This window comes from Pipistrellus kuhlii, unplaced genomic scaffold (assembly GCF_014108245.1).
Source record: "Pipistrellus kuhlii isolate mPipKuh1 unplaced genomic scaffold, mPipKuh1.p scaffold_m20_p_14, whole genome shotgun sequence".
Classification (NCBI taxonomy): Eukaryota; Metazoa; Chordata; class Mammalia; order Chiroptera; family Vespertilionidae; genus Pipistrellus; species Pipistrellus kuhlii.
Window position 1 is genome coordinate 30,308,667 of NW_023425449.1, and position 26,061 is coordinate 30,334,727.

General features: G+C 41.7%; 1 protein-coding gene across 6 annotated transcripts in view; it reads right to left on the bottom strand.

Annotated features, from left to right (window-relative positions):
* Positions 1-25,580, bottom strand: part of PDE7A (phosphodiesterase 7A) — an 82,107-nt gene extending 56,527 nt beyond the window's left edge. For 4 of the 6 annotated variants that reach the window (XR_004987774.2, XR_006741580.1, XM_036437070.2 and 1 more), the window contains exon 1: positions 24,985-25,579. Coding sequence is in view for 4 of the 6 variants with exons in the window: in XM_036437070.2 (XP_036292963.1) it covers positions 24,985-25,122 (138 nt within the window). In the remaining 2 variants the exon portion in view is untranslated. Of the gene's footprint in view, positions 1-24,984 lie in introns of all 6 variants that reach the window. The other 2 variants (XM_045581444.1, XM_036437071.2) reach the window with 2 other exon arrangements.
* Positions 25,581-26,061: the final 481 nt, after the last annotated feature.

Below are 26,061 nucleotides of genomic sequence, written 5' to 3' on the forward strand. Positions count from 1 at the left end.
TCTCACATACATATATACAAGTAACATTCCTTTCCCTCTTAGACCAACAGTAATCATAAAGCCATGAAAATCAGCTTTGAATACAATACAAAAAGCAAGTGATTAAAAAAGGTCATTGCTCAACAACTCTCAAACTGACTTCCCTTAGGCCTAAAGTTCCTTCCAGACTAGGCTGCAGAAGTTTTGGTTCAACCTCTCCTCTCATCCGTCCCTCTAATGTAGGGGTGTCGAACTCAATCAGAGAAGGGGCCAAAATCTAAAATCCAGCCTAAATCGCGGGCCGAATGGTTTACTGAACAGTCATAAACTGTCATTGTGATGGAAACGCAGCGGAGTGCAGTGATGACAGCGCGGTGCGGGCCACATTGCAAGGCCTGGCGGGACGGATTTGGCTCATAAAATTGTAACTCATAAAAAAAAAACCATGTTCCTATTCCTATTATTATTATTTGCTAGGTTGCATGAATGAATCTGTTTGGTTAAGATTAATTGCATTTCCAACAGTGGACTAGTGTAGGGAACTAATCCTACCACAGAAAACAACCAAAATGCTGGAAAGTCTCTACTGAAATGACTCTATGAGCTGCTAAGAAAATAAAGAACACCCAGGCAAAAACTAAGTAAAGGCAGGAATGCACAAAGAGAAGCAGAGTGCTGAAGCTGGCTTTCACTTCAAGGTCAAAGTAAAGTGAGTGAACCTGAGCTTTGAGTTTTTCACAACCTCATGGTTATACGGAACAAAAAAAGACCAAAGACAGGGTCTGGCCAAAGTATAGAGCACCTCCCAGTAACTATGACTAAAGAAATACAATGAGCAATAATAATTACATTCCATGTTCATTTAAAAAAATGGCTGGCTCAGTGGTTGACCTATGAACCAGGAGGTCTGGGTTCAATTCCCAGTCAGAGCACATGCCCAGGTTGTGGGTTCGATCTGTAACAAGGGGCATGCAGGAGGCAGCTGATCAATGATTCTCTCTCATCACTGATGTTTCTATCTTTCTCTCCTTCTCCCTTCCTCTCTGAAATCGATAAAAGTGAATTTAAAAAAATAGCTTGAATCATATTGTGTGCAATTTGACAACCATCAGCTAGAAGAACATGATACAAATTTATGCAGGCTGGCAAAAGGATGGTCATCTTTTGGATTTGCTAGCATTTTGATTAATTGACTGGAAAGGCAATTAAGACTAATGCTACTTTAAGGAGGTCTAACTAAGACAGTGTATAAAGAGTAGTTCAGTATGGTTCAGAACCATTTTCTTTTAAATCAACACCATTTAAAAGAAAAGAATCATTTTCTTTTAAACCAACACAATTTATTTATATTTAATAAAACGAAGAGAACATGAAAGATTCTGTACTTAGAATATATAATTATAATGTTTTGTTTAAAATAGAATAGACAAAGAATTTAAAAAGGCAAAAATATGTTTTAATTTGCATTGAGATACACGGTACTTCTTGTTAAAAATAAATTCATTTATAATCAATACTCAACAAAGAAATGTAAAATTTATTTTATATAATCGTACATCAACAAAACTCTCTCACTAAAAAAACCCAAAACATCTCAAAAGCAAAACATATATTTTCTTCATGGACACAAAGTAGAAAAGAGGACCAGGGGCTGGGGAAAGATGGGTACACAGATTCCTTGCAACACTATAAAAAGGTTTGGAAAATGGTCAGTGGTGGGGATGGCTGCACAACAATGTAAACGCACTTAGTGCCACTGAATCGTACATTTAACAATGGTAAAGTCCTGGCCAGTGTGGTGCAGTTGGCTGCGCATCATTCTATGCACCAGAAGGTCACAGGTTCATTTCCTGATCAGGGCACCTGCCTGGGTTGCAGGCTCAATCCCTAGTAGGGGGTGTGCAGGAGGCAGCTGACCAATGTTTCTCTTTCTAAAATCAATAAAAACATTTAAAAATGGTAAATTTTATGTTAGATGTATTTTAGTACAATAAAAAGTTACATAGGAAAAAATATTTTCATCTAATTTTCCTTAAAGTTTAGAATTCTCTTAAAGTCTAAAATTCATACAAAACAAATATTCTCTTAAAACTGGATCATGGGAGCACAGGCTTTGGGTCATGTAATCTTGGAGTCAAATCTAAGGCCTACTCTTTCTAGCCATGGAGTCGTTATACAATTAAATTCTAAAAGCCTGTCTCTTCCACCTCGAGGGTGAGAAAGTGCTTGGACATGAGGACGTAGTAAGAATTAAAACACAGTGATGGTTCCCATAAAGATAATTCAGGATCTTCACCAAGGTGTCCTTACTAATTCTCCACCACAGTCCAAATGAAGAGTCATTAACTAAAAGTCACAAACCTTTAAAAATCATCTAACTTCCTTTAACCAGCCCTTTGGTAATATATCCAGGCATATCAAAGACTCGATTCAAATTCCTTAAAATGGCTTTCCCCTCTCTACAGAGCAGATACTAATCACCCTAGCTCCTATTTATTAAAAATGGCCAGCTTCCATAAGTGTATGATACAGTCAAGGAACGTAAAAACAAAAAACTCATTAAGTTTAACCAGAATGCTTCCCTTCTCAAATTTATGTCAGCTATTACACAATTTCTTGAACATAGCCTGACATTACCACTGCCACGGTGGTACTCAACTCATTTCCTCAACCTAAAATTAATTCCCTATCTACACTTTGAGAAAGTCATGCCAGTTTTAACACCTCCGACATGTGGTTGTATAAAGAGAAAAAAGTTCAATCATTTTGGCCATGAGAATGGCTTACTGATTTCACCATCTCCTGGGCAGCTTAAGAAAACCACACTAAAATGGAGGATTTGCTGCAGCTCTAGGTTTTAATCCATTCTCTGGACAAGAATGACTTAGATTTCCGAAAGGCTATTTTCAACTGATAAAGAAGATATTTAAAGTTTCTTGTTCAGAAGCTGGAATACAAATTGTGACCACAGCAGCTATGTTCTGAGTGTAGTTGATTTTAAAATTATGATTCCTGTTCACTGAAAAGTTTCTGAAGTGTTGGATAGAAAACAATATTCAAAATCAGACAAGCAAACATTTAATTGGGAGGCAGGTATCACTGTATGTATTTAAAAATTGTTATTATATTATTATACTTTACAACTTATATGAACCTTTCTATGTTGACCAATAAAGATCTGAGGCTATAAAACACATTAAAAGTTTATTTGGGGTCTTAAAGGACTCCAATCCAGCTGACACACATTCAGGGTAAAACCTGAAATGTGCTCCAGGCAGACAAAAAAACCCTGGAGCTTATAGAGGCAAAAACCACAAACTGGAACAAAGAGACTTTTCCTATTGGCTATGGGACACAGTGCCCTGACTAGTCCAGAAGGACTGGTCAGATCCGGGTGATGAAGCTCAGAGGTAAGCGTAGGCATGGGGCGCACTTACAAGATGTACTTCTAGAGTAAGCACAGAAGTCCAAAGAGCCAAACCTCACCTGGGTGCAGACTTGGGAAGTCTGACTTCCCTACAAGTTCCAACTTCATTGCAGGGTCCCTGATAGTACTCCATTTGATTTTATTTAATAATTCTTTATTTTTCAGTTAGGTTTGATACACAATAGTGCATTAGTTTCAGCTGACCAACAGTGATTACTTAAATATCTTATGAAGCGATCACTTGGATAAATGTAGTATCTGACACCACATAGATATTACAGTATTATTGACTATATTTCCTATGCTGGGCTTTATATCCCCATGACTATTTTGTAACTAACAATTTGATCAGTACTCTATTTGGTCCACACTTAAATTATTGTTTGAATGCAAACTGATAAGTTTTCTGGAAGGTAATTTGGCAATGTTTAACAAAAAACTTAAAACTGCATCTAACATTTTAACTAGCAATACCACTTCTAGGGCTTAATTTTAAGTAAATTATCATAAGGAACTGGTTTGTTATAGAAATATAGAATACCTACAATCATTAAAAGTGAATGCTATAAAACAAATGTTCAAACTTTTCAAACAGATTATAATTCAATTAGAGGCCTGGTGAGCACAAATTTGTGCAGGGTGTGTGTGTGTGTGTGTGTGTGTGTGTGTGTGTCCCTCTCCAATCTGGTAACTGTGTATGTGTCTCTCTCTCTCTCTCTCCCCCCCCCCCCCCACCCCCCCCCCCCTCAGCCCAGCCTGAACCTTCTCCAATCTGGTAACCCTCGAGGGAATGTCTGCTGTTTAAGCCCGATCCCACTGGGCAGACATCTCTCTCACAATCCAGGACTACTGGCTTCCAACCACTCGCCTGCCTGCCTGATTGCCCCTAACCACTTCTGCCTACCAGACTGATCACCCCCTAACCATTCCCTGCCAGCCTGAGTGATGCTCCCCTGCTGCCCCAATTGCCCCTAACTGCCCTCCTAGCTAGCCTGATCACCCCTAACTGTTCTCCTCTGCAGGCTTGGTCACCCTCAACTTCCCTCCCCTGCTGGCCTAGTCACCCCTAACTGCCCTCCCTGCTGGCCTGGTCACCCCTAACTGCCCTCTTTTGCCAGCCTGGTCACCCCTAACTGCCCTCCCCTGCAGGCCTGATTGACCCCAACTGCATTCCTCTGCAGGCCTGGCCCCTTCCAACTTCCCTCCCCTGCTGGCCATCTTGTGTCCACATGGGGACAGCCATCTTGTGTGTTGGAGTGATGGTCAATTTGCTTATTACCTTTTTATTACGTTATATAGAATTCTTGGATACTTTTAACTGATTTTTTTTTAAATGTATTTATCTAAAGTTAGACCAAACTTTATGGTGCCCACTTTTTACAATTTTTTACAAATATAGTTTTACTGATTTGAGAGAAGGGAGAGGAAGAGAGAGAGAAACATTTATGATGAGAGAGAATCCTTGATTGGCTGTCTTCTGCACACTCCCTACTGGGGATTGAGCCCACAACCCCAGGCATATGCCTTGACTGGAATCGAACACAGGACTCTTCAGTCTGCGGGCTGACGCTCTCTCCACTCTGCTAAACCAGTTAGAGCTACTTTTAACTATTTAAAATTTGTAGTAAAAGCGACAGCGACAGTGACAGCGAGAGTGCACTCATGTATATGACAACAATGTGGTGATTGCGGGGTGAGGAGGATGGGTGGAGATGGTAGAGGGCATAAAGGGGATAAAAAGTGATGGAAACCATAAGATAAAATTTAAAAATTGGAAAACAAAGTAATGCATATATGTAAATACACAGATATAAAACTGGATGACTAGTTTTAGGGGCTGGGGGACAAGGGAGTGGAGTGAGACTGCTAATTATTAGAGTTTTGTTTCTAACTGATGAAAGTGTCTTGAAATTAATAGTGAAGGTGTGCAACTCTGGACTTTATGAATATACTTAAAACCACATTGTACATTTAAAAAGGGTGAATTTTATGGTGTGCAAATCATTTCTTGGAAAAATGAACATACACAGACATTTAAGAAATGTAACTCTTGGGGACTCCTCCCAAAATATTAATTTATACTACTAGTTTAACATGTTTTACTCAAATCATATTAGGCAATCCACTAGCATCTCTGTGCATATATCTGAATGATTTGTATATGTGTTCTGATTTTCAAAGTCTGGGCTCTAAAATGAGCTTTTTCATTTGGACCTGTGCACAATTCAAGCGCCATAAAAGAATGCAAGACAAAGCTAAGAGACATCTGTTCAGCATACATTTTCATTTAAGCAGTTTTATGCTAACAAATGAACATCTAAGAATGCAATGGGATATTGCAATTTTAACTAGAGGCCCCGTGCATGACATCTGTGCCCTGAAAGCAGGCTTACGACAGCAGGTGGACATCCCCTGAGGAGTCCTTAGCGCTGCCATAGAGGTGGGAGAGGCTCCCACCACTGCCACTGCGCTTGCCAGTTGTGAGCCCGGCTTATGGCTGAGCAGCGCTCCCCCTGTGGGAGCGCACTGACTACCAGGGGGCAGCTTCTGAGTTGAGCGTCTGCCCCCTGGTGGTCAGTGAATGTCATAGCGACCGCTCATTCTGCTATTCAGTCAATTTGCATATTAGGGTTTTACTTAGTAACTTTGGGAGTACTTTTCTGACTTTTATATTTATGACAAACAGCATGGACAGAATTTTAGATATTATTACTGACTATACATTGAAAGAAACATTTTTGATTATGTGTCTTTCAAACTTATAGCTCACTAATTACATATATATATATTTTTTAATATGTTTCATTGATTTTTTACAGAGAGGAAGGGAGGACAGAAGAAACATCGATGAGAGAGAAATACCAATCAGCTGCCTCCTGCACATCCCCCACCAAGGTATAGGCCCCTGACCGGAATCGAACCCAAGACCCTTCAGTCTGCAGGCTGATGCTCTATCCACTGAGCCAAACTGGTTTTGGCGGCTTGCTAATTTTAAAGTGTCCTGAAATTTTAAGGAAAAGCTTAAATACTGATAACATTTTTTAAACAACTTTCTTTAAAAAAAATTTTTTTTAAATTAATTTTAGAGAGAGAAGAAGTGAGAGAGGGAGAGAGAGATACATTGATATGAGAGAGAAACATCAATTGGTTGCCTCCAGTATGTGCCCTGACCAGAATCAACCGTGACCTTTTGGCCAGGGCTAAATAGCTTTCTTAAGATACAGTTCACAAACCATACAATTCACCCATTTAAATAATAATACATTTTTTCTTAGTATATTCACAGATATAGGTATGTTCAACCGTCATCACTCGTAATTTTATACTTCCATCCTCTCAAAGTAAACTCCATATCCATAGCAGTTATTCCCCATTCTTCTTCCCCACAATCTCTAGCAACCACCAATCTGATTTTTGTCTTTTTGGAAATACATTTTATGGATAGCTCATAAAAACAGAATTATACACAATGTGACCTTTTGTATCTAGCTTATTTCACTTAATATATTTCAAGGTTCATCCAAGTTGTAGCATGTAATATTGGCTTTTTAGAATGAATTCAGAAGAATACTGTTAACACTTGCAATTTTTCTGGATTTATGATGAATTTTAGCAATAAAAATAAAAATAAATTAAGTATTGATGCTGATAATATGATTGAAAGTGCCATCTACAACCCATGTGTGGTGGACACTACTAGTTGCATATTCAGCATCCACCCCTCCTCCTCTTCTTCCTAAAAGAAACAAAATTTTGTTTAGGTGCCTGGACAGCTATGTGCTTCCTAGGTGTGTGCTTATGGCCTCACACCTTTAGAGTAGACCCTGATAGTCCAAACCAATCATAACAGTTCCATCTTCCTTGTCAGAGTCTGGTTTAGAAATGGTCACATGAAACAATCAGGTACGGTGGGAAGTCCTCTGGGAGAGCCTCAGGGATGGGTTTCTTTAAACATAAAATGATAAAGAAGGAAGAGACAGTCCTTCCCTTCCTCTGGAAGTTGTTACGTTTGGATACACAGAACTATTAAAGCCACTCTGCAACCATGATGGAAACTATCGTGAGGACAACTCTAACATACTGAAGACAGCAAAACAGAAAGACAGAGAGAGAACATTGGTTAGTGAGGATGGATAACACTGAGCTGCCAAATTAACCAAATCTATGGCCACCCAACCTTTTGGTAAATCTTTTGAGGAAATCAGTGTAAAATTTTTGCTATCTGCAACTAAAAAATCCAGTTGTATAACCATGGCGTGCTAGAGCCTGCTAACACTGGCTCAGGACAGACAATTCTGCACAGTTCATTCTAACAACTCATTCAGTGACAGTGCATTGACAGTTTCATAGCAAGAAACTTGGCAATCACCACAAATCACGGATATTTTTCCTTCAGGGATCCAGCTGCTATAAGCATTTAGCAGCACCCTAGTGGATACCCTATTTTAATTTTTTGTTGTTGTTCATCAAACCAATCTTTTAATTCCATAATAAAGTTATAAATTAGTAATATAAAATTTTTACCAATAAAACACTGCGTATGTTTGGGTTTCTGATACGACTTTATAAAGTCTCTAATATCTGAAATATAGCTATAAAATATTTCATAATATGGAAAACACTAATTTAAAAATTGATGATAAAACATTATGCATAGGAAGAAAAGAGCCAATGTATTTCGATAAATATTAGATATAGGGCTACCAATATGTTCACACTGTTATCTCTAGATGGTAGGATTACAAATGATTATATTTTTGTCTATTTTTTTCTCTAAAACTTCCATCATGAATATGTATCACCTTAGTAATAAAAAAAAAATACAATTCATGTTTTTTAAAAAAAGAAATTTTTTTGTCCATGAGCATAAGGTGACAGTTTTTCTTTCATTTGTATATAGGAAGAGCCTACACAATCCTTTGCAGGTATGAAGATAGCTCTAGTTTTTAAACTGTGCTACTATTTAGAACACAAAGATATAATCCTGTTCTCTCTGACTACCTCAAGAAAACGTTTAGGCATTAAATGAATTATAATATGGGTTACATGAAGAGTGCTGAAGTCTTTACACATGATCACTTTGAGGGGAAAAATATTGAGCCTATTTTGAAATATGCATGTGACCCGATTTGGTAAAATTGCATTAACTCTATTGTAAAGTAATGAAGTAAAGGACCACTGACTATCAGTCCAAAGATCTGGTTTAGCCATATGACCTCTGGCAAGCAGCAATCGCTCTGAACCTAAATCTTTTCATTTGTTGAATGGGCTAATACCTACCCGTTTTATTCACAGGATGAGATAAAATAGATGAAAGGACTATCAAATGAAAGATGGTATTATGTTACCACTTCATATCTTACATATACATCTTGATTACAAACATCTTAAATTTTGTAATAACTGTACTTTGTTAAACTTTGATATAAAACACAGCCTTATAACCAGTAATGTATGATGCCAGTTTCCCAGGTAACAAGTTACCTTCCTCACTGTGTTAAATATCTTTGTATTATTTAAAAACACACACCTATTTTCTTTGCTGCTTTACCATGTTAAATACAAGGATAACACCAACAGTATAATATGACACTGGGTGGGGGAGAGAAAGCTACAGATCATTTTCAGGAAGGAATATTGCTGCAAAAGTCCTAAACAAAAGGCCAGTGGGTAGCATCATTAAAACAACAACGTATCTACTAAGGTCTGGGCAGGGTGAAGCTGCCAGGGGCTAGTAACAGCAGGAAGCTCTATTATTACCAGTAGACACTAGAGAAGACTCTCACTATGGGAGAACCACCACCTGGTGGAAGGTATGGCCTTCCATAGACAAGCACAGCCTTACAGGGTGACAGGCTGGGGAATATGTCCTAACCTCTCTTTACTCCCACTTTTCTCTCTCCTACCAGATCTCCAACAAGAAGGCAGAGGCAAGAGGGCCCAGATGATACCCTCCACAAAGAGCAAGACAGAGAGAGTGAAGAATATATTTGATGGAGCAAATAAGAACATCCAGCTAGTCTTTTGTGACTGACTGCTCTGTGCCAGGCACTGCTCTAACTACTTAATTTAGAATCATTCTAATAAGGCCAATTTGCCCAAACTACAAATTCGAACAATTCCAGTATAAATGCTAGTAAGATATTTTATGGGCAATGAGAGGGAAGAGAGGAGTCTTTGAAAATAAGTTCTTCTAGAATAAAAAACATGCATGCAAGATCAGGTAGCAGGAAAAGCATCTAGTAGTCACCACCCTTGATAATTTTCTCTTCTTTAATTGTCAGCCCAACTGTCAACAGTTCTGAGTTCTCTAATATCACACCCATGAGCTTCACTGAACCCAGCATACTTGGCAATATTCAATTTTGGTTTGCAACTAATTTTATTATATTTGACCAATGAGTGTTAACAAAGGATCAGGAGCAATATTTCAGGGGAAACTAATTTAAAAGTGGTACTTTATTACTAAACTAGAGGCCTGGTGCACGGATTTGTGTACTGGTGGGGTGTGGCCTGCAGGGATTGGCCCATTGTGGGAGCACCGCTCATCCCGGTCAGCCAAGTGGTGCTCCCATAGTGACCACCAAGGGCAGAGCTGAGCGGCTGCCCCCTAGTGGTCAGTTTGCATCATAGCAACTGGTCAACCTGTCCTTCTGGTCATTCGGTCACTGGGCTTTTATGTATATAGATTTTTTTCCCTCTAATAAGCAAACTGGTTAACATATATGCCAGGCGAAAATGTTTAAAATGTATGTATTTACAAAATATGTATGATTCCATTTGCTTAAAAAAGATTATCATGTTTACATACTATATCCAAATATGTATATATGAACCAACTATCAGGAAAAGCATTTAAAGAACTATAAACATTGCTTACCTATGAGGAATTAGTAAGGAGAGGTTGCTATTAATTATTTATTTTATATCATGAATTATTTTATCATGTGGAAATATAACTTTTATAATAATAATGATAATGATATAACTTAGTTTTAAATTAAGTACATACTAACGATAGATAATCTGCAACTCTAGCTTCCAGGAGTTTATACTAAGCCTAATTTATAGAAGGCATTAAATTTAGAAATCTCAAATACTAATAATTAAAAACCATTTTAAAAGACATGCTTAAGCAACACTCAATCACTTTTATTCCAAATGTAATTACTTCAGACAGAACATTTCTGTTTATCTTACTATTTTATAGAAATAAGCAGAAACAATGGGTATTAATGTAAGAAAGTACACTGCTTAACATAACAATGAATTTAACAATGTATTGATATGTTTCAGATTCCACATTAACACTAACGCATTATGAAACTATCACTTCTTGATTTTTGGCATCAAAGAAAAATAGTCATCCTATCTAATAAAAGAGTAATATGCAAATTAACCATCAGTCCGATACACCCACAAGCCATACCCACCAGCCAATCAGGAGTGAGTTTGCAAATTAACCCAACCAAGATGGCTGCAGCCACGGGGCGAGCAGGAGGCTTAGGTTTCCCTGGCTATGGAGGAAGCCAAGCTTCCCGCACACCCTGGCTTGCCTTAGCCTCTGCTCAAGGCTACAAAGTTTCAATTAAGAAAGATAAATAAATCCCAACAAAAATGGCGGCAGCCATGGAGCTGGAGAGAGCAGGAGGCTTGGGTTTCCCTGGCAATAGAGGAAGCCAAGCTTCCCCAGCCTTAGTCTGCCTTAGCCTCTGCTCAAGGCTACAGAGTTTCAATTATAGCAGATAAGTAAATCCCAGATACCAGGTACTCCACTTGGGTCGCTGTGGGGGGCATAGTTGGCCTGCAAACCACCATAGGCTCTTTGCCCAGGCCACACCACACCCCAAAGGAACCCCCAACCTGATCTGGGACACCTTTCAGGACAAACCAGCCAGCCCCCACCCTATCTAATAAAAGAGTAATATGCAAATTGACCTTTACTCCAACACACAAGATGGCTGCCACAAAATGGCCAGCAGGGTAGGGATCAGTACTGCAAGGGAGGGCAATTGATGGCAACCGGGCCTGCAGGGAAGGGCAGTTGGGAGGGGCCAGGCCTACAGGGAAGGGCAGTTGGGGGCGATCAAGCCTGCAGGGGAGAGCTGTTAGGAGTGACCAGATCTACAGGGGAGGGCAGTTAGCGGCAATTGGACTGGCAGGGGAGCAGTTAGGCATCAATCAGGCTGGCAGGGGTGTGGTTAGGGGCAATTAGGTTAGCAGTTGGGAGCCAGCAGTCCTGAAGCCAACAGTTGGAAGCTAGCAGTCCTACCAGGATCGGGCCTACACGGGCAGTCAGACATCCCTCAAGGGGTCCCAGATTGGAGAAGGTGCAGGCTGGGCTGAGGGACACTCTCCCCGCCAACCCCTGTGCACAAATTTCCTGCACTGGGCCTCATACACCTCCTATTTCCAATTAAATCAGAGTGGGGACCAATTTTCTTCATATCCTTCAGCCAAAACAACATATGGCAATGGGTTCAATGCGGAAGCCTATATGAGAATCCAGCTTTCTTCTACTAAGCCAGACACTAATGAGATTTGAAAAGAGTACACTAAACCAAGCCAATCTCTTTGTTACTTTTTTGCTTTGAAAAATATACTTAGTTTTTCATTAAACAAAAACACAACATTATTTATGTTAACATGTACTTGGTATTGTTTTTAAATAAATAGTATTTGAATTTTTGTTGTACTTCCTAATATAAAATAAAAATATCAATACATAACACCCATATAAGCAAAAGCTCTTTGGAATCTTCAAAAAAATTTTTAGAGTGGAAAAGAGTCCTAAAACCAAAAATTTTGAGATGCTACCAACCCAAAAGGCAAACAGCTGGGAACAATTTGTTTCCAGTGAGGATGAACTGTGACATGATGAGGGTGAAGAGGGAATGAAATGCTATAGATACTAAAATTGTTTTTAGATTGAATTCCATGCTTTTAAAAAAAGTTAATAATTGAGAAAAAATATATTTAAAGGTTTTTAACCTACATATTTACAATCCCAATGTCTTAATTTCTTCCTGTGAATCTGAGTTACCATCTGCTGTCATTTCCTGACAACCTTAAGAATTTCTTTTGGTATTTTTTATAAGGCAGGTCTGATTGCTGCAAATTGTTTTTGCATAGGAATGCATTTATTCAGCTTCATTTTTGAAAGATAGTTTTGCTAACCACATAATTACTCATAGACAGTTGTTTTTCTTTAGTAATTTGGATATGTCATCCCACTACCTCCTGGCCTCCCGTGTTTCTGATGCGAAGGCAGCCATTAATCACATTGATGCTCCCTTGTATGTTAAGGAGTTATGTTTCTCTTGCTACTTTCAAGATTTTCTCTTTGTCTTTCAACAGACTGACTATGCTGCATCTAGGCATGGCTTTCTTTGTGTTTATCCTACTGAGATTCACTGAGTTTCTGGATGTGTAAAGTTTTTTCATCAAATGTACTGATAGTTACGTTTCTCAAAAGGGTATTTTCTGCACTCTTCTCTTGTTTGGCACTCCCATCACACATATGTGTATTCCTGATGTTTTTCACAGATGTCTGAGGTTCTGCTCATTTTTCTTCAATCATTTTTCTAAATTTTTCAAGTGGAATCACATCTACTGTTCTGTCTTTAAATTCTTTTTATTAGCATCTCAGAACTGCTGTTGAGTCCTTCTAGCGAATTTTTCTTTTAAAAAAAAAAAGTTTGCCGAAGCCGGTTTGGCTCAGTGGTAGAGCATCGGTCTGCGGACTGAAAGGTCCCAAGTTCGATTCCGGTCAAGGGCATGTACATTGGTTGCGGGCACATCCCCGGTGAGGGTTGTGCAGGAGGCAGCTGGTCGATGTTTCTCTCTCATCGACGTTTCTAGCTATCTCTCTCCCTTCCTCTCTGTGAAAAATCAATACAATATATTTTTTTTTTAAAAAGTTTTTACTGATTTCACAAAGGAAGAGAGAGAGAATCATCAATGATGAGAATCACTCAATGGCTGCCTCCTGCACGCACCACACTGGGGATCAAGCCTGCAACCCTGGCATGTGCCCTGACTGGGAACTGAACTGTGACTTCCTGTTCATAGGTTGACGCTCAATCACTGGCCACGCCAGCTGGACTTTCTAGTGGATTTTTCATTTCAGGTGTTATATTCAAGTCCAGAACTTCCATTTGATGTTTTTGTAACTTTTTTACTTTAGAATAAATTTAGATGTACAGAACAGTTGCAAAAAAAAATACTAACAGTTGCTATATATGCTTCCCCCAGCTTCTTCTGATGTTAATATCTTAGATAACCATGGTACATTTGTCAAAAGTAAGAAATTAACACTGGTACAAAATTATAAACCACCGATTTTATTCAAATTTCATCAGTTTCTCCACAAATGTCCTTTCTCTGTAGTAGGATCCAATTCGGGATACCACTTGATCATCACTTCTCTTTGGTCTCCTCTGATTAATAATAATCTCAGTTTTTCCTTGTTTTTCATGACCTTTACGGTTTTCAAAAGTACTTACCAGGTGCTCTTGTATAATAGAATAGGTCTGGGTTTCACTTTGTTGTTTTCTCATGATCAAACTCTGGTTGTAACTCTTGGGAAAGAATGCTAAGAAAGTGAGGCACCCTCTCATAACATCAAGGGGTGGTTCTTTTTTTGGTTGTTACTCTTTTTAATAATTTCTATAACCTTGAGAATCCCTATTTGTTGACTTATTATTGTTATACTTTCCTTTAATTATTTAAACATGTTTTCCTTCATCTCTTTTAACATATTTATAATAATTGAAGTCTTTACCAAATCCAACATTTGGAAACATTCAGAGACAACTTTTTTGACTGCTTTCCCCCACTGTGCACAAGTCACACTTTCCTAATTCCTTACTGGCTTGTAATTTTGTTGTTAAATCTAGAGATTTTATATAATATTTATAAAAATATTGAAGCAACTCTGGATTCTTACCCTTTTCCCCTTTAATGGCATTGTTGCTGTTTTGTTTACTTCTGTTTTTGTTTTATTCTGTTTAAAATGTGGCCACAAAAAAAAATCTAAGTTAATATGTGGCTTTATAATATTTCAATTGGGTATCATTAGTATTATACCTGAACAAGGCAGCACAGTTTTTTTTCTTTTTTTTACTTTTTATCTTTTTTTATTTTTTATTTTTTTTAAATAAATCTTTATTGCTCACATTACAATTGTTTCTCAAGGCAGCACAGTTTCAAACAAAGAAAATTGTATAACCATTTTCTTTTGTTGAGTACTCTTTAGTTTCACACTTTCATGTCTGAGAGAGAGAGAGCGCACACGCGCACTAGGAATATGTCCCATGGGGTGGGTACTGAAGATAAGGGCTATGTACAATCATCTGATTCCTCAACATCAGGGTCTAAACCTATCATGACAACTACAGCCCCAGGAGAAATCCAGAGGCCTGTTATGAAGTCCTTCAAAGTTGGAAACCTGTCCCTCATTCTGACCATGTTATTTACCAGCTTCACATGAGAGGATATGAATGCTAATACCACTTGGGAGAGGCTCTCCAGAAACCCTGCAGTCATCAAAGAATTAACAGTAGCCTCCCTGAGATAGCAAAAGATTCTCTAAGAGAAGTGACTGGATGCCAGGCAGAGAATGAGGTGGTGCTGTGGAAGGAGGGAAAGGAGGGACTGTAAGAGCAGAAAGCTGGACGTAGTAGGACTGGTCACAGACAGGACTTCATAAAGGTCAGATGCACTTTCTATACTTGCTGATTATCTACTTTGGGTGAAGCACTGGGCTGAAGAGAGCTAAATAAAATGTCCACTTTTAAAAAGCTCATACTCTTATCAAACTGAAGTCAGGACAGATCAGTGTACAATGTGAGCTGTTCTAAGAGTTAGTCTTGGGCTATAACCTTAAGGGCTGAAATCAGAGTAGGTTAAAAAAAAGTCAAAACAGCAGACAAAATGCTGCAGCTAAGTGGACTCAGGAGGCAAGAAAGGTTAAATGGGATGCCAGGTATTCTAATCATACTGAGATTCTAATCATACTCATCAGTATCAGGCAAAATGGGTTCTCCTAAACCAAGAACCTTTTGAAATGTATCAGTTTCTGCATGGTGTGTGTGTGAAAAGCATTCATAGCAATCAATATATTTTGAGGCAGTGGTCTCAAACTTGTAATGCATTTATGAATTAGTAGCCCTGTGCACGAATCTGTGCTCAAGTAGCTCACTGCCACTTGCCTCAGCTGGCCAGTGAACCCACTGCCACTGGTAGCTCTCTGTCACACTGTAGTTCACTGCCCCAGCTCCTGGTGATCAGTCAGTAGGTGTCACATCGTAATGACCATTGGCATATCAGCTCTTTATTATATAGAAAAGATCACAGTAGATCCTCAAAAAAAGTCATTTCAATGTAAAGTTAATGTGATGCTGTATTTTATCTCAATAAGCCTATAGTAAAACTGGTTTTGTTATGTGATATTTCACCACAGTTCCAAGAACCCATCAACAAGTGAGGACTTTTATGTACTCAAGGCAACATAGATAAAATTAGGATTTAAGACAAGGTTAAAAATAAAATATAAATAAAAATCTTAAATTTTATTTTCATATCTTCAATGGCTTTTCTGAATCAGCCCACTTGAATCCTGCTCTAACATACCCTAAAATTTAAAAATACAATAAAAACACTGGTTTTGGGAAAATGAAAGCGGACAGCCTTGTCAAAGTTATTAAAACTGCACCTCCAATGAAAATGAGCTGAGGCCAACCACAAAAATCCTTGAAGTCACTTCCAAAAAGTTTTTCTGAAAATGGATTTGGAATATTCTGGGTAAATCAAATAAAAGTGAAAGTGTTGGTTCTACACATTTCAGGTAAACTATCTCTTTTATCTTCAAATTGACCTCTTTATGTTAATACTAGTACCTGGTGCACGGATTCGCGCACACTGACAGGAAATTAATTAGAAGGTGGCCAGCAGGACGGGAGTGGGCGAGATGGGCTGGAGCCAATCTCCCGCGGCCCCTCCCCGGCCAGCCATACCATGGGGTGGCGCTGTGGCTTGAAGGGCGTCTGCAGAGTGAGTGGGGTCCCTTCGGCAGGTGGGGCCCCTCGGCCTGGCCTGCAGGGATCAGGCAAAATGGGTTCTCCTAAATCCCCCAAGGGGTCCCAGAGTGCAAGAGGGCACTCTCCAGAGTTGCTGTCGTACAGGGTGTGGGACACATGCTAGTGTGCAGTAAACCAGATACAGGGCCAACAGCGCCCCAGCAACAACATAGCCCATGGCCAAAGGTGGAGTCCCGAGGCCCAGTGAGAAATCGGGCTCCTTCCTCTCTGGTTTCGGGTGCGTCACCTAGATCCGCTGCTGCCAAGTCACTGCAGCTCCTGAGTCCAGCATCTGCCCCCTGATGGTCTGTGTACACCACAGCTACTGGTCAGACAGACACTTAGCATAGTAGCCATAGATAGATAGATAGATAGATAGATAGATAGATAGATGGATAAAGATTATGAACCACCCAAAAATCCTTTTAAATCTTTGTAAGATATAAATTCTCTTTAATAATGTGAAGATTTTAAAATGGGTACTTTTTCCATTGCTCTTACTATAAAATTTGAGGTATTATTACATAATTAAAAATATTTGCTTGAGGGGAGACTGTGCCAATTGCTTTTTCAATGACAGTACCTTTGCCAAGTACTTTATATGGTCCTGAGCTAGAGTTTGCTCGACTCAAAACTTCAAGGAATAGTGTAGGCTTTGCTGAAACTTAGTTATCCAGATAATTTTCCCCAAAAAATGCTACCCTTTACAAACGTTTGTCCTCTCCTCCCTCTAGCCATCATTTTCCAAAAACACAGCCATCCCTACCAGCAGGTGGAGGCATAGAGCAGTAAATCAAAATTCCTACTCAAAATTATAAGCAGAAAATAATTCTAATGTCAACCACAAGATCAGCGACATAGGTCCCTTAGGAAGGGTACCTGCCAGAAGCGAAAATGAAGCCTCAACTACAAATGTAGTTTTTGTTCCTTTCCTCACATGCAATCATGTTAACACTTAAAACTGAATGCAAAAGTATCATTTATCTGTGAATAACCTTTGGAAAGGCACATTTGGTAACAATATAAAAATCAACAGTCTATGTTACCTTTAGGCAAAAACAGGCCATTTAAATGTGAAAGAGAACACTCCAAATTTTCTTTCAAATTAATTATAAAATATGAACAATATATAGGCAGAATAAAAGTTTTGAGTTTTTAAATTGGAAGTTAATTGTTGCAGTTTTCCGGAGTGCCGAAGGGATTGTAAGATTGTCCACCTATGAAAAGAAAGGAAATCATTTCTCCTCTGATCCTTTCTGAAAAGTAAAGGAGGGAGAGGAGGAGGGATGATATTTACACTAAAATATTAACAGAAGTCTTTTCACATTGCCTCAAAGAGAATGGATGGTACCTCTCCCTCTTTCTACCCAAAGTGAGCCCCTTAACCCTCCAACTCCTGCATTAATGGGCTTAATATCTTACCTCCTGCAGGACACTTATGTTTACAAAAGAATTCTTGTGTAAACAATATGTGCAACTGATGGAACTCTGGGCACAGCAACAAGGCAACAAAATCTGAGCAAATTACATCCTATACACTGTGACAGTGTAATTTATAAACTAGCCTTCTGAGTGCCCTACTTCTCAAACAGAAATACACCCCAAATACACTACACATTTACATGTTTTGTTTGAACATATCATTTGTAGTGTAAACATACATTTAGTTCAGAAATGAAAGCCAAAATATGGTAGTATTAAATTTAAATTAAAGTATGAGGTATTTCTGAAAACAGAAAAATGAAACCAAGGTCCAAAAGAACAAGTCTTTGGGGAGTGGGCAGGGAGGAGGGCCTCTGAACAGACTCACTCCCCTGGGGGAATCCCACCACTTCCCAGAGCCATTCCGCTCTGGCTCACGCTCCCCCTGCACTGACTTCTGGGTAAAGACTTGTGAAGAGGCAACTACGAGGGTAACAGTAACGTGGAACTGTGAACATTTACACACTGATATCAGATAGGCAGGAACCCTTATAAATGAGCTCAGGATACGCAAATGATATCTCCCAAAAGAGGAAATGGAAATGCACAAAAACACTTCAGGAAGTGTACGGGCTTGCTGACTGCAAGTTAAAACTAACTTCGCGTATCACAGTGCATCTACTAACGCAGTAAAACATTTCTATAAAGGCTCATAAAATACAAAATAATGTTTTTAAATAATTATATAGTATTATAATCTAATAACATCTTAGAGATGAAAGAGAGATGATCATTTATCTCGGTACTGTAGTTGGATAGAGCGTTCCAGAAAACCAAAAAATGTTATTAGGTATTGACCCAACCTAGTGATTTAATTCTAAAGACTCTGTCATGCATGTTTTGTGTACAACAGCAAGAACCTGAAAGTAACTTGAATGGTCAACCTTTAGAACATGTTTTACTTATAGATCAACATTAGGCCACTACTAATGAAGTAACATTATATCATACATCTGCTCTGCCAATACAATAGCCACTATTCATGTGTAGCTATTTGAATAAAATTGAATTTAACCCTTTGCACTCCGAACCATTCTGGACACTGGCTACCAGCTACTCGACGCTACTTTGCGGCGGACACGTGCGTTGAATTAACTCAATTCCCCGTAATCACTAATAAACTGCAATGTCCCCTGAGAGGGGACATCCCAGTGATATGCTAGAATTCCGATGTCCCCTGAGAGGGGACAGCGGAGTGCAAAGGGTTAAAATTCAGTTCCTCAGTCAAACTAGCCACATTTCAAGTGCTCATCTAGCTATACAAGGTGGGCAAAAGTAGGTTTATAGTTATTTGTATGGAAAAGAAAAATATAAGAATAAACTATTGTCTCTTGAATGCATAACTGTAACCCTACTTTGCTCACCCTGCATATGGCTGATGGCTACTATATCGGATACTGCAGCAAACATTTCCATCATCCGCAGAAGTTCTGTTGGATAGTGAACTGCATTTCTTCCTCCCTCTACACACACCCATCCTAGCTCATAAGGAGGGAATATGCTAATGACCATCACAAAGATGGCTGCACCCACAGCTGAGGCTAAGTTCCCATAAGGAGCCTTAAAGAGCAATCGGCAGGGTCCAGAGGCTATGCCCTCTCTCGCCCCTGCAGGGCTTGACGGGAGCTCAGGCCTCATCCCCTGCCCTGACATCACAATGGGGGACCTCGGGCCACACTCCCTGCCCCAGTGCCAGGCCAGGGGACCTCAGCCACACACCCCCACCCAGCGGGGCTTGACGGGGGACCTCAAGCTGCTCCCCCAGCACCAGGCCAGGGGACCTCAGGCCGTGCTCCCCGCTCTAACCCAGGCTAGGGGACCTGAGGCTGCTCCCCCCTACCCGCCACCCAGCAGAGATTGACAGGGGATCTCAGGCCATGTCCCCCACCTGGGGGCACTTGACAGAGGGCCTCAAGGCATGCCTCCTGCCCCAGTCTGGGCTGGGGGACCTCAGGCTGCCCCCCTGCAGTCCAGGCGCTGGGCAAGGGGACTTGAGGCTACGGCCCTTGCCCGGCAGGGCCTGACAAGGGTGGAACTGGCTGGGTCTGGATCTAGCCCAATGTGGGGGGGCCAGCAGGGTCTGGGTCTCACGAGATTTTGAGGTGCATGTGGGTGGGTGGGGACTTGACTTTGGGTCCCCTGGTGAACCCTAGACTCTGACAGGAGGAAGGTTTTCATATACATCTCACTAATTTTCTTTCATCTCTGACACTTCTATTATAGAGAAAGGGCAAACAGCAATATTAAATTATTTCCTCTAATCCTCTTTTAATGTGCATGAATTTCATGCACTGGGTCACGTTTATCTAGAAACACCTATTTAACCATCAGGCCTTGGCCTAAGCCTCAGCTAGTATTTGGAGCTTCCTCTGATTTACCCAGGTAATTTAGGTATACTTTCCCGTAGTTTCATCAACACTTTGACAAAAACTGCATCACATAGAATCATACCATTGTCCCCATTACAATCCTGTAAGCTTTTTGAAGGAGGAACCAATTTCTATCCAGGTTTTGACCTGTTCTGGAACATACATATAGGACCTTCATAACCTCTCACATACTAAGAACACTGCTAAAGACAACACAGATGTACACTATGACGACAGGTGAAAAGAAAAACTTGGGTAGGTTGGCAGGCTCACAAGTGATTTTTTAAAAACTACTAATTCTTTACCTCTCTCAGTACTTAACACAAGGTGCCTCCTTCAGAGAAGGTGTTTGGTAAATATTTGTGGAATAGTTTCTGTATTTAAAAAAAAAAAGACACCATGTTCACTATGGACTCTGGTTGATAAAGATGTGTCAATGTAGGTTCAGCAATTTGTAGCAAATGCATCTCTCTGGTGGGGGATGCTGATAACAGGGGGAGGTTATACATGTTTGGGATCAGGAGATACATGAAAAACCTTTGTGCCTTCCACTCAATTGTGCTGTGAACTTTGAACTGCTCTAAAAAAAAACAAAACCAAACCAGCCTATGGGGGGGGGGGGGGGGAGATAACTAACTAGAAATCAAATTTAGATTATGATATTAAAAGCATATGTTTACATGTTAGATCCAAGTATTTTATTCAAAATAATATATATCACATAGATTTATAATAAATTTTGAAAATGAAATCTCAAATTTCTAACCCAAATAAGACTTGTTTCCAGTGCATGGAAATTCTGACTGAAGTAATCCCAGGTGCAGTGCTTTGGTTGCCATCAATACACTAGCCAGGGGTCAGCAAACTCCTTAGTCAACAGAGCCAAATATCAACAGTACGACGATCGATTGAAATTTCTTTTGAGAGACAAATTTTTAAACTTAAACTTCTTCTAATGCTCCTTCTTCAAAACAGACTCACCCAGGCAGTGGTATTTTGTGGAAGGGCCACACTCAAGGGGCCAAAGAGCCGCATGTGGCTCGAGAGCCGCAGTTTGCCGACCATGGCATTGGCCCGACCTCCACCCTTTACTAATTAAGCACTTACCTATGCAAAGCTCTGTGGTCACAATGGTGAACAAGACAGTTTCTGCCCTAGCAATATATATTTTTTCCAAGTAAGAACTTTATCTGCAAGATAAATCTTTAAATCCAACTAACAACAATAGACATCCCAAAATGGCAAAAACAAACTTCTCTCATTTTCAAATAGTTTTTAAAAAAATCCTATTAACCATTTGAGAAAGTAGTGCATGACCTGGTTTGAAACAAAAAGTTAATGCCTCATTTACTTGGCATCCTAGGGAGAGCTGGTGTTCCACATAAATGAATTTTCCAGATAACTGACACTTGCCCATTTAATATCAACCCTTAAATTGTTTAGCAGGGAGAGCATTGTAAAAAAACAAACAACAAACAGCACAAATGTCTAAACTTTAAAAAATGGGCTCTATTTATATTGTTCTGACCAATAACTGTGCTATACAACAGGCAAGCCCCTAAACTCTCTGTCCCCGGGGTGCCTTTGTAAAAGGTGAGGCTAGGAGACTTTTTCTTCAGACCCTGCCTTTTGGTGTTTCAGCTGTCAACTCTGTCCTATCAGTGTGAACCTGACTCAGCCTCCCAGCCCCCTTTCCAATGTGCTGCTACTTAGAAAACAAGTTTGTCAAAATGTTGCCTAAAACCCAGCCTTTTGAGAAGTTCGACAAATCTATTTTGGTTGCTCAGAGTCTTTTATTTCCTGAATCTGCTAAAATCTATAGTTACGAGTTCCAAACCAAGTTTTGAATAAATAAGTCACTCCTATATCTTGATTACAGTCCTTATATTGTTTTTGTATTTAAAATTGATGTCAGAAACAACTTCATTACCTAGTCACTCATTCAATAAATATTTAAGTATCACTATGAGGTAGGCTCCAATATTATGGTGAAGAACTGAAAAGATTTTTAGTTTTGAAGATATTTTAAGATAGAAAAACCCTACTACAAAAAAAAAAACTCCTACTTAATGCCCAAACACACACACACACACACACACACACACACACACAAAAACAGATTTTTAAAAGTCTTTTAAGTGAAACTACACGCCACCTATCTGTGGGTTCTTTAGACTTAGAAACTGAAGATTCCAGGGTAAAGAAAGCTATTCATTTAACTGAACATTTATTTTATAGAGCTCTTTATAAGATTCCAACATTTTCTTTTTTTTTTTTCTATTACAAATTCCATCTAGCTAAAGACACCACTATCAATATATGCTTTTCGTAGTAAGTGATACTCTCAGTTTTGGTATTGATAAGCATACCCATTTCAGCATCATAAGTTTACCATCATTATTTTAATGTTTCGCAACATTGATTAGGAAAGTGTTAATTCAGGAAAATTTCTGTCCAAATTTTCAAAAGTTCCAATATACTTCACTTTGGAATATAGAACATTTTCTTCAGGTTATAAGAGTGAGTAAAATATGGTGTGACTCTACATCACATGTGTCAAACACAAGGCCCGCGGGCCAAATCCGTCCCGCCAGACCTTGCAATGTGGCCCGCACGGCGCTGTCATCACTGCACTCCGCTGCGTTTCCATCACAATGACAGTTTATGACTGTTCAGTAAACCATTCGGCCCTCGATTTAGGCTGGATTTTAGATTTTGGCCCCTTCTCTGATTGAGTTCGACACCCCTACTCTACATAATCTGCTCCATCTGCCACAATATTTTTTACATTCCATTACCCATTAAAACCTAAGGCTAGGAAATGAATCAAGGAGTGCAACTTAAAATTAGTCTCTAGGGATTAATTAAGACATCAGGTAAAACCCCTGGCATCAGCCTTACTTGTTTTAATTCCCATGAAATCTCCCTTCTCATTCACATTCTCCTCAGGGAGCATAAGTTAACTACTCATATTTTAGATTTTATAATTTGATTAGTTATTGCCTTTATTATTTAGATTGAACAGGAAGTGGGTATTTGTCATGTGCCTGCTGATCTGAGAAAGTAAAATATTTAGAATTGAAAAAAGTTACTATCATTAAGTATCTTCAATTACTGCCATTGAAAACCTTTTTCAGCAGTGCACTAACATCTCTTCAACATTCATTTTGCAACCCAAAAATGCTTTCAACAGTACTATAAAGGGAAATCCAGACCCAACTTTCAAAATAACAATGTGGTGCTATCTAAAATGTCACTTAATATCATCGTAATTTTTACAAGTTGTCTCTGACTTCATGAATATATCACCTTGTCCTATGAAATAAAAACAATTCAGAGAAAAACCCAAATACAGGCAGGCTCTCGCTCTCTCTAAAAGCAATTTAGGCAAAGACACGAATGACAAATATTTACTGAGCACACCTGTTTTAAGCAATATCTCTACCAGGTGCTCCAGTTTAAACACACACACATCCAGCTCGAAATATATACAATTTAATTAGAGGGAGAAAAGATATTAAAACATTATTAATATGAACCAATAGAAAAACAAACATATTTTTATTAAAAAGTAATCACGAACATGTAAACGTTCTGGCAAACGGAAATGCAGGGCACTAAATTCACATTTAAACCAAATAAAATGATTCTGGCCTCCCTCTGTGAAATCTGGCCATCAAAATGAAACATTAGCAAGAACTAAGAAGTGGGCCAACAGCATCACCAAACAAAAAACAAAAACCCACAAAATCCTCAGGAGCAACTGGTTTGGGACCATTCAAAAGCAAAGTTTTCCTGTGAGTGCTCACCAGCAAGTTTCTCCCCTAAAATCTCATTAAATGAAAAACAACACTGATTCCTGGCTATCAAGTTTGCGGTCACCGAAGCTTCATGGAAAGGCTCCAGCTTCTCCGATGCCGCCCAGGGTGCGTCTACAGAACCGCGGGAGCCTGGGGAGCAGCACCAGGGGCCGGGCTATTGTTCCGAGACCCGCAGGTTCCCCTGAGCGCCGCGGGGCGCCAACCTGGCACAGGTGTGTGTGCCTGCGCGTGCAGGGGGCACAGGTGTGTGTGCCTGCGTGCTTGCGTGTGCAGGGGGCACAGGTGTGTGTGTGCGCGTGTGCAGGGGGCACAGGTGTGTGTGCCTGCGTGCTTGCGTGTGCAGGGGGCACAGGTGTGTGTGTGCGCGTGTTCAGGGGGCACAGGTGTGTGTGTGCGCGCGTGTGCAGGGGGCACAGGTGTGCAGGGCCACCACTAAGGAAGGCAGGCCCAACTTCCAGCCCGAGACCTCGAGAAAGGGAGGGACAGACACAAGTCCTTTCTTGGAACCTCTGATCCGGGGGGGGTGAACGCGGGGACTGGGGAGGGTCTAAGCCAGGGCTCCCCGAGCCCACCTGCCTGGAGGCCGGGCACTGAGGGGGGACGGTCCGAGGATAAAGGAATGAGCTCTCCCGTCGAAGGAAAACCCCAAACAATGAGCCACGCTGGGTCTGGGGGGACGGCGGGTGCTGGGGGTGTCGCGGAGGTGAAGCCGGGTGGGAAGAGAGGAACAAAGAGAGAAGCCCCCCAAGACTGAACCTTCCCCGCCCCCTCCCCCCTACACACACACACACACACACACACACACACACACAGCCCCGGCAGCTTACCTGGGAGAGCTGCCGCGGATTGGGGCAGCCGAAGAGCGCGGAGCTGGAGCTGAAGCTGATGGCCCCTCGGCGGCTGAGGACGTGCTGGGGCACCGGCCTGTCCAGGGGCAGCACCGGCAGCTGGTAACATACTTCCATTGAACACGCCCGCCCTCCCCGGCCGCCGGCCCCTGCGCTCGGAAGGGGCCGCGGCTGCGGGGCGCCGGGCCGAGGCGGGGTAGGTCGGGCGGCCGCGGACCCCGGGCCGGGAAGCCGCGCTCTCACGCCTCCGCCGCCCGAACGCCGCGCCCGGGCCGCCGGCGGGAAAGCGCCTCGGGGGCCGGGGCGACAGTTACCGGGACCCGCGCGCGAGCCCGGCGGCTCCGGGGTGCAGGCGGGGGCCGCCCGGGCAAAGTCGGAGCGGGAATCCCGCAGCCCCGGCGGTCTGACGCCCGGAGGAGCGGAGCCAGGAGCGGAGCCGGGGCAGAGCGAGCGAGGCGATGCGAGGAAGGAAGGCTGGAGCCGGCGTCGGGACCCGGGCGCGCTGGGCTCGGGAGCAGCACCAGCTTCTCCGGCCCCGCCGTCCGGTCCGGCCCCGCCCCGCCCCGCCCCGCCCCTCCCCCGGAGCCCGGCTTCACTCCTCCCGCGGCGCGAGCCGGCGTAATTCACACTTTGCAGCCGCGGCCCCTGCGCCAACCGCGGCCGCCGCCGCCTGCGTGACGTCACGACGCCGCGCCGCAGGCCCGCGCCGCCGCCGCCGCGCCGAGAGCCGGGCTGGCGGCCGCGGGCGCAAGCCGCCTCCCTCCCGCTCCGCACCTCGCGCGCAGCCTTCCTCCCCCGCCAGCCTCCCGCCGCAGCCCCCTCGGCCTCCCCGCGAGCAGCTCCCCACCCCGGGCGCGTGCGCACGCGGCCCCGCCCGGCGGGGACATCCCCTATCGCTGAACCCCGGCGAGCGAGGGCGAAGGTGCGGGGCGAGTTCGGCCTGCGCGCGAGGCGCAGTGCCGGCCGCGCGACCCCAGAAACCCCGAGCCCCGGGCTCGGCCCTGGCCGCGCTCCCTTCCTCGAATTCCCGTTCTCGGGCTTCGCTGGGACCGCTGC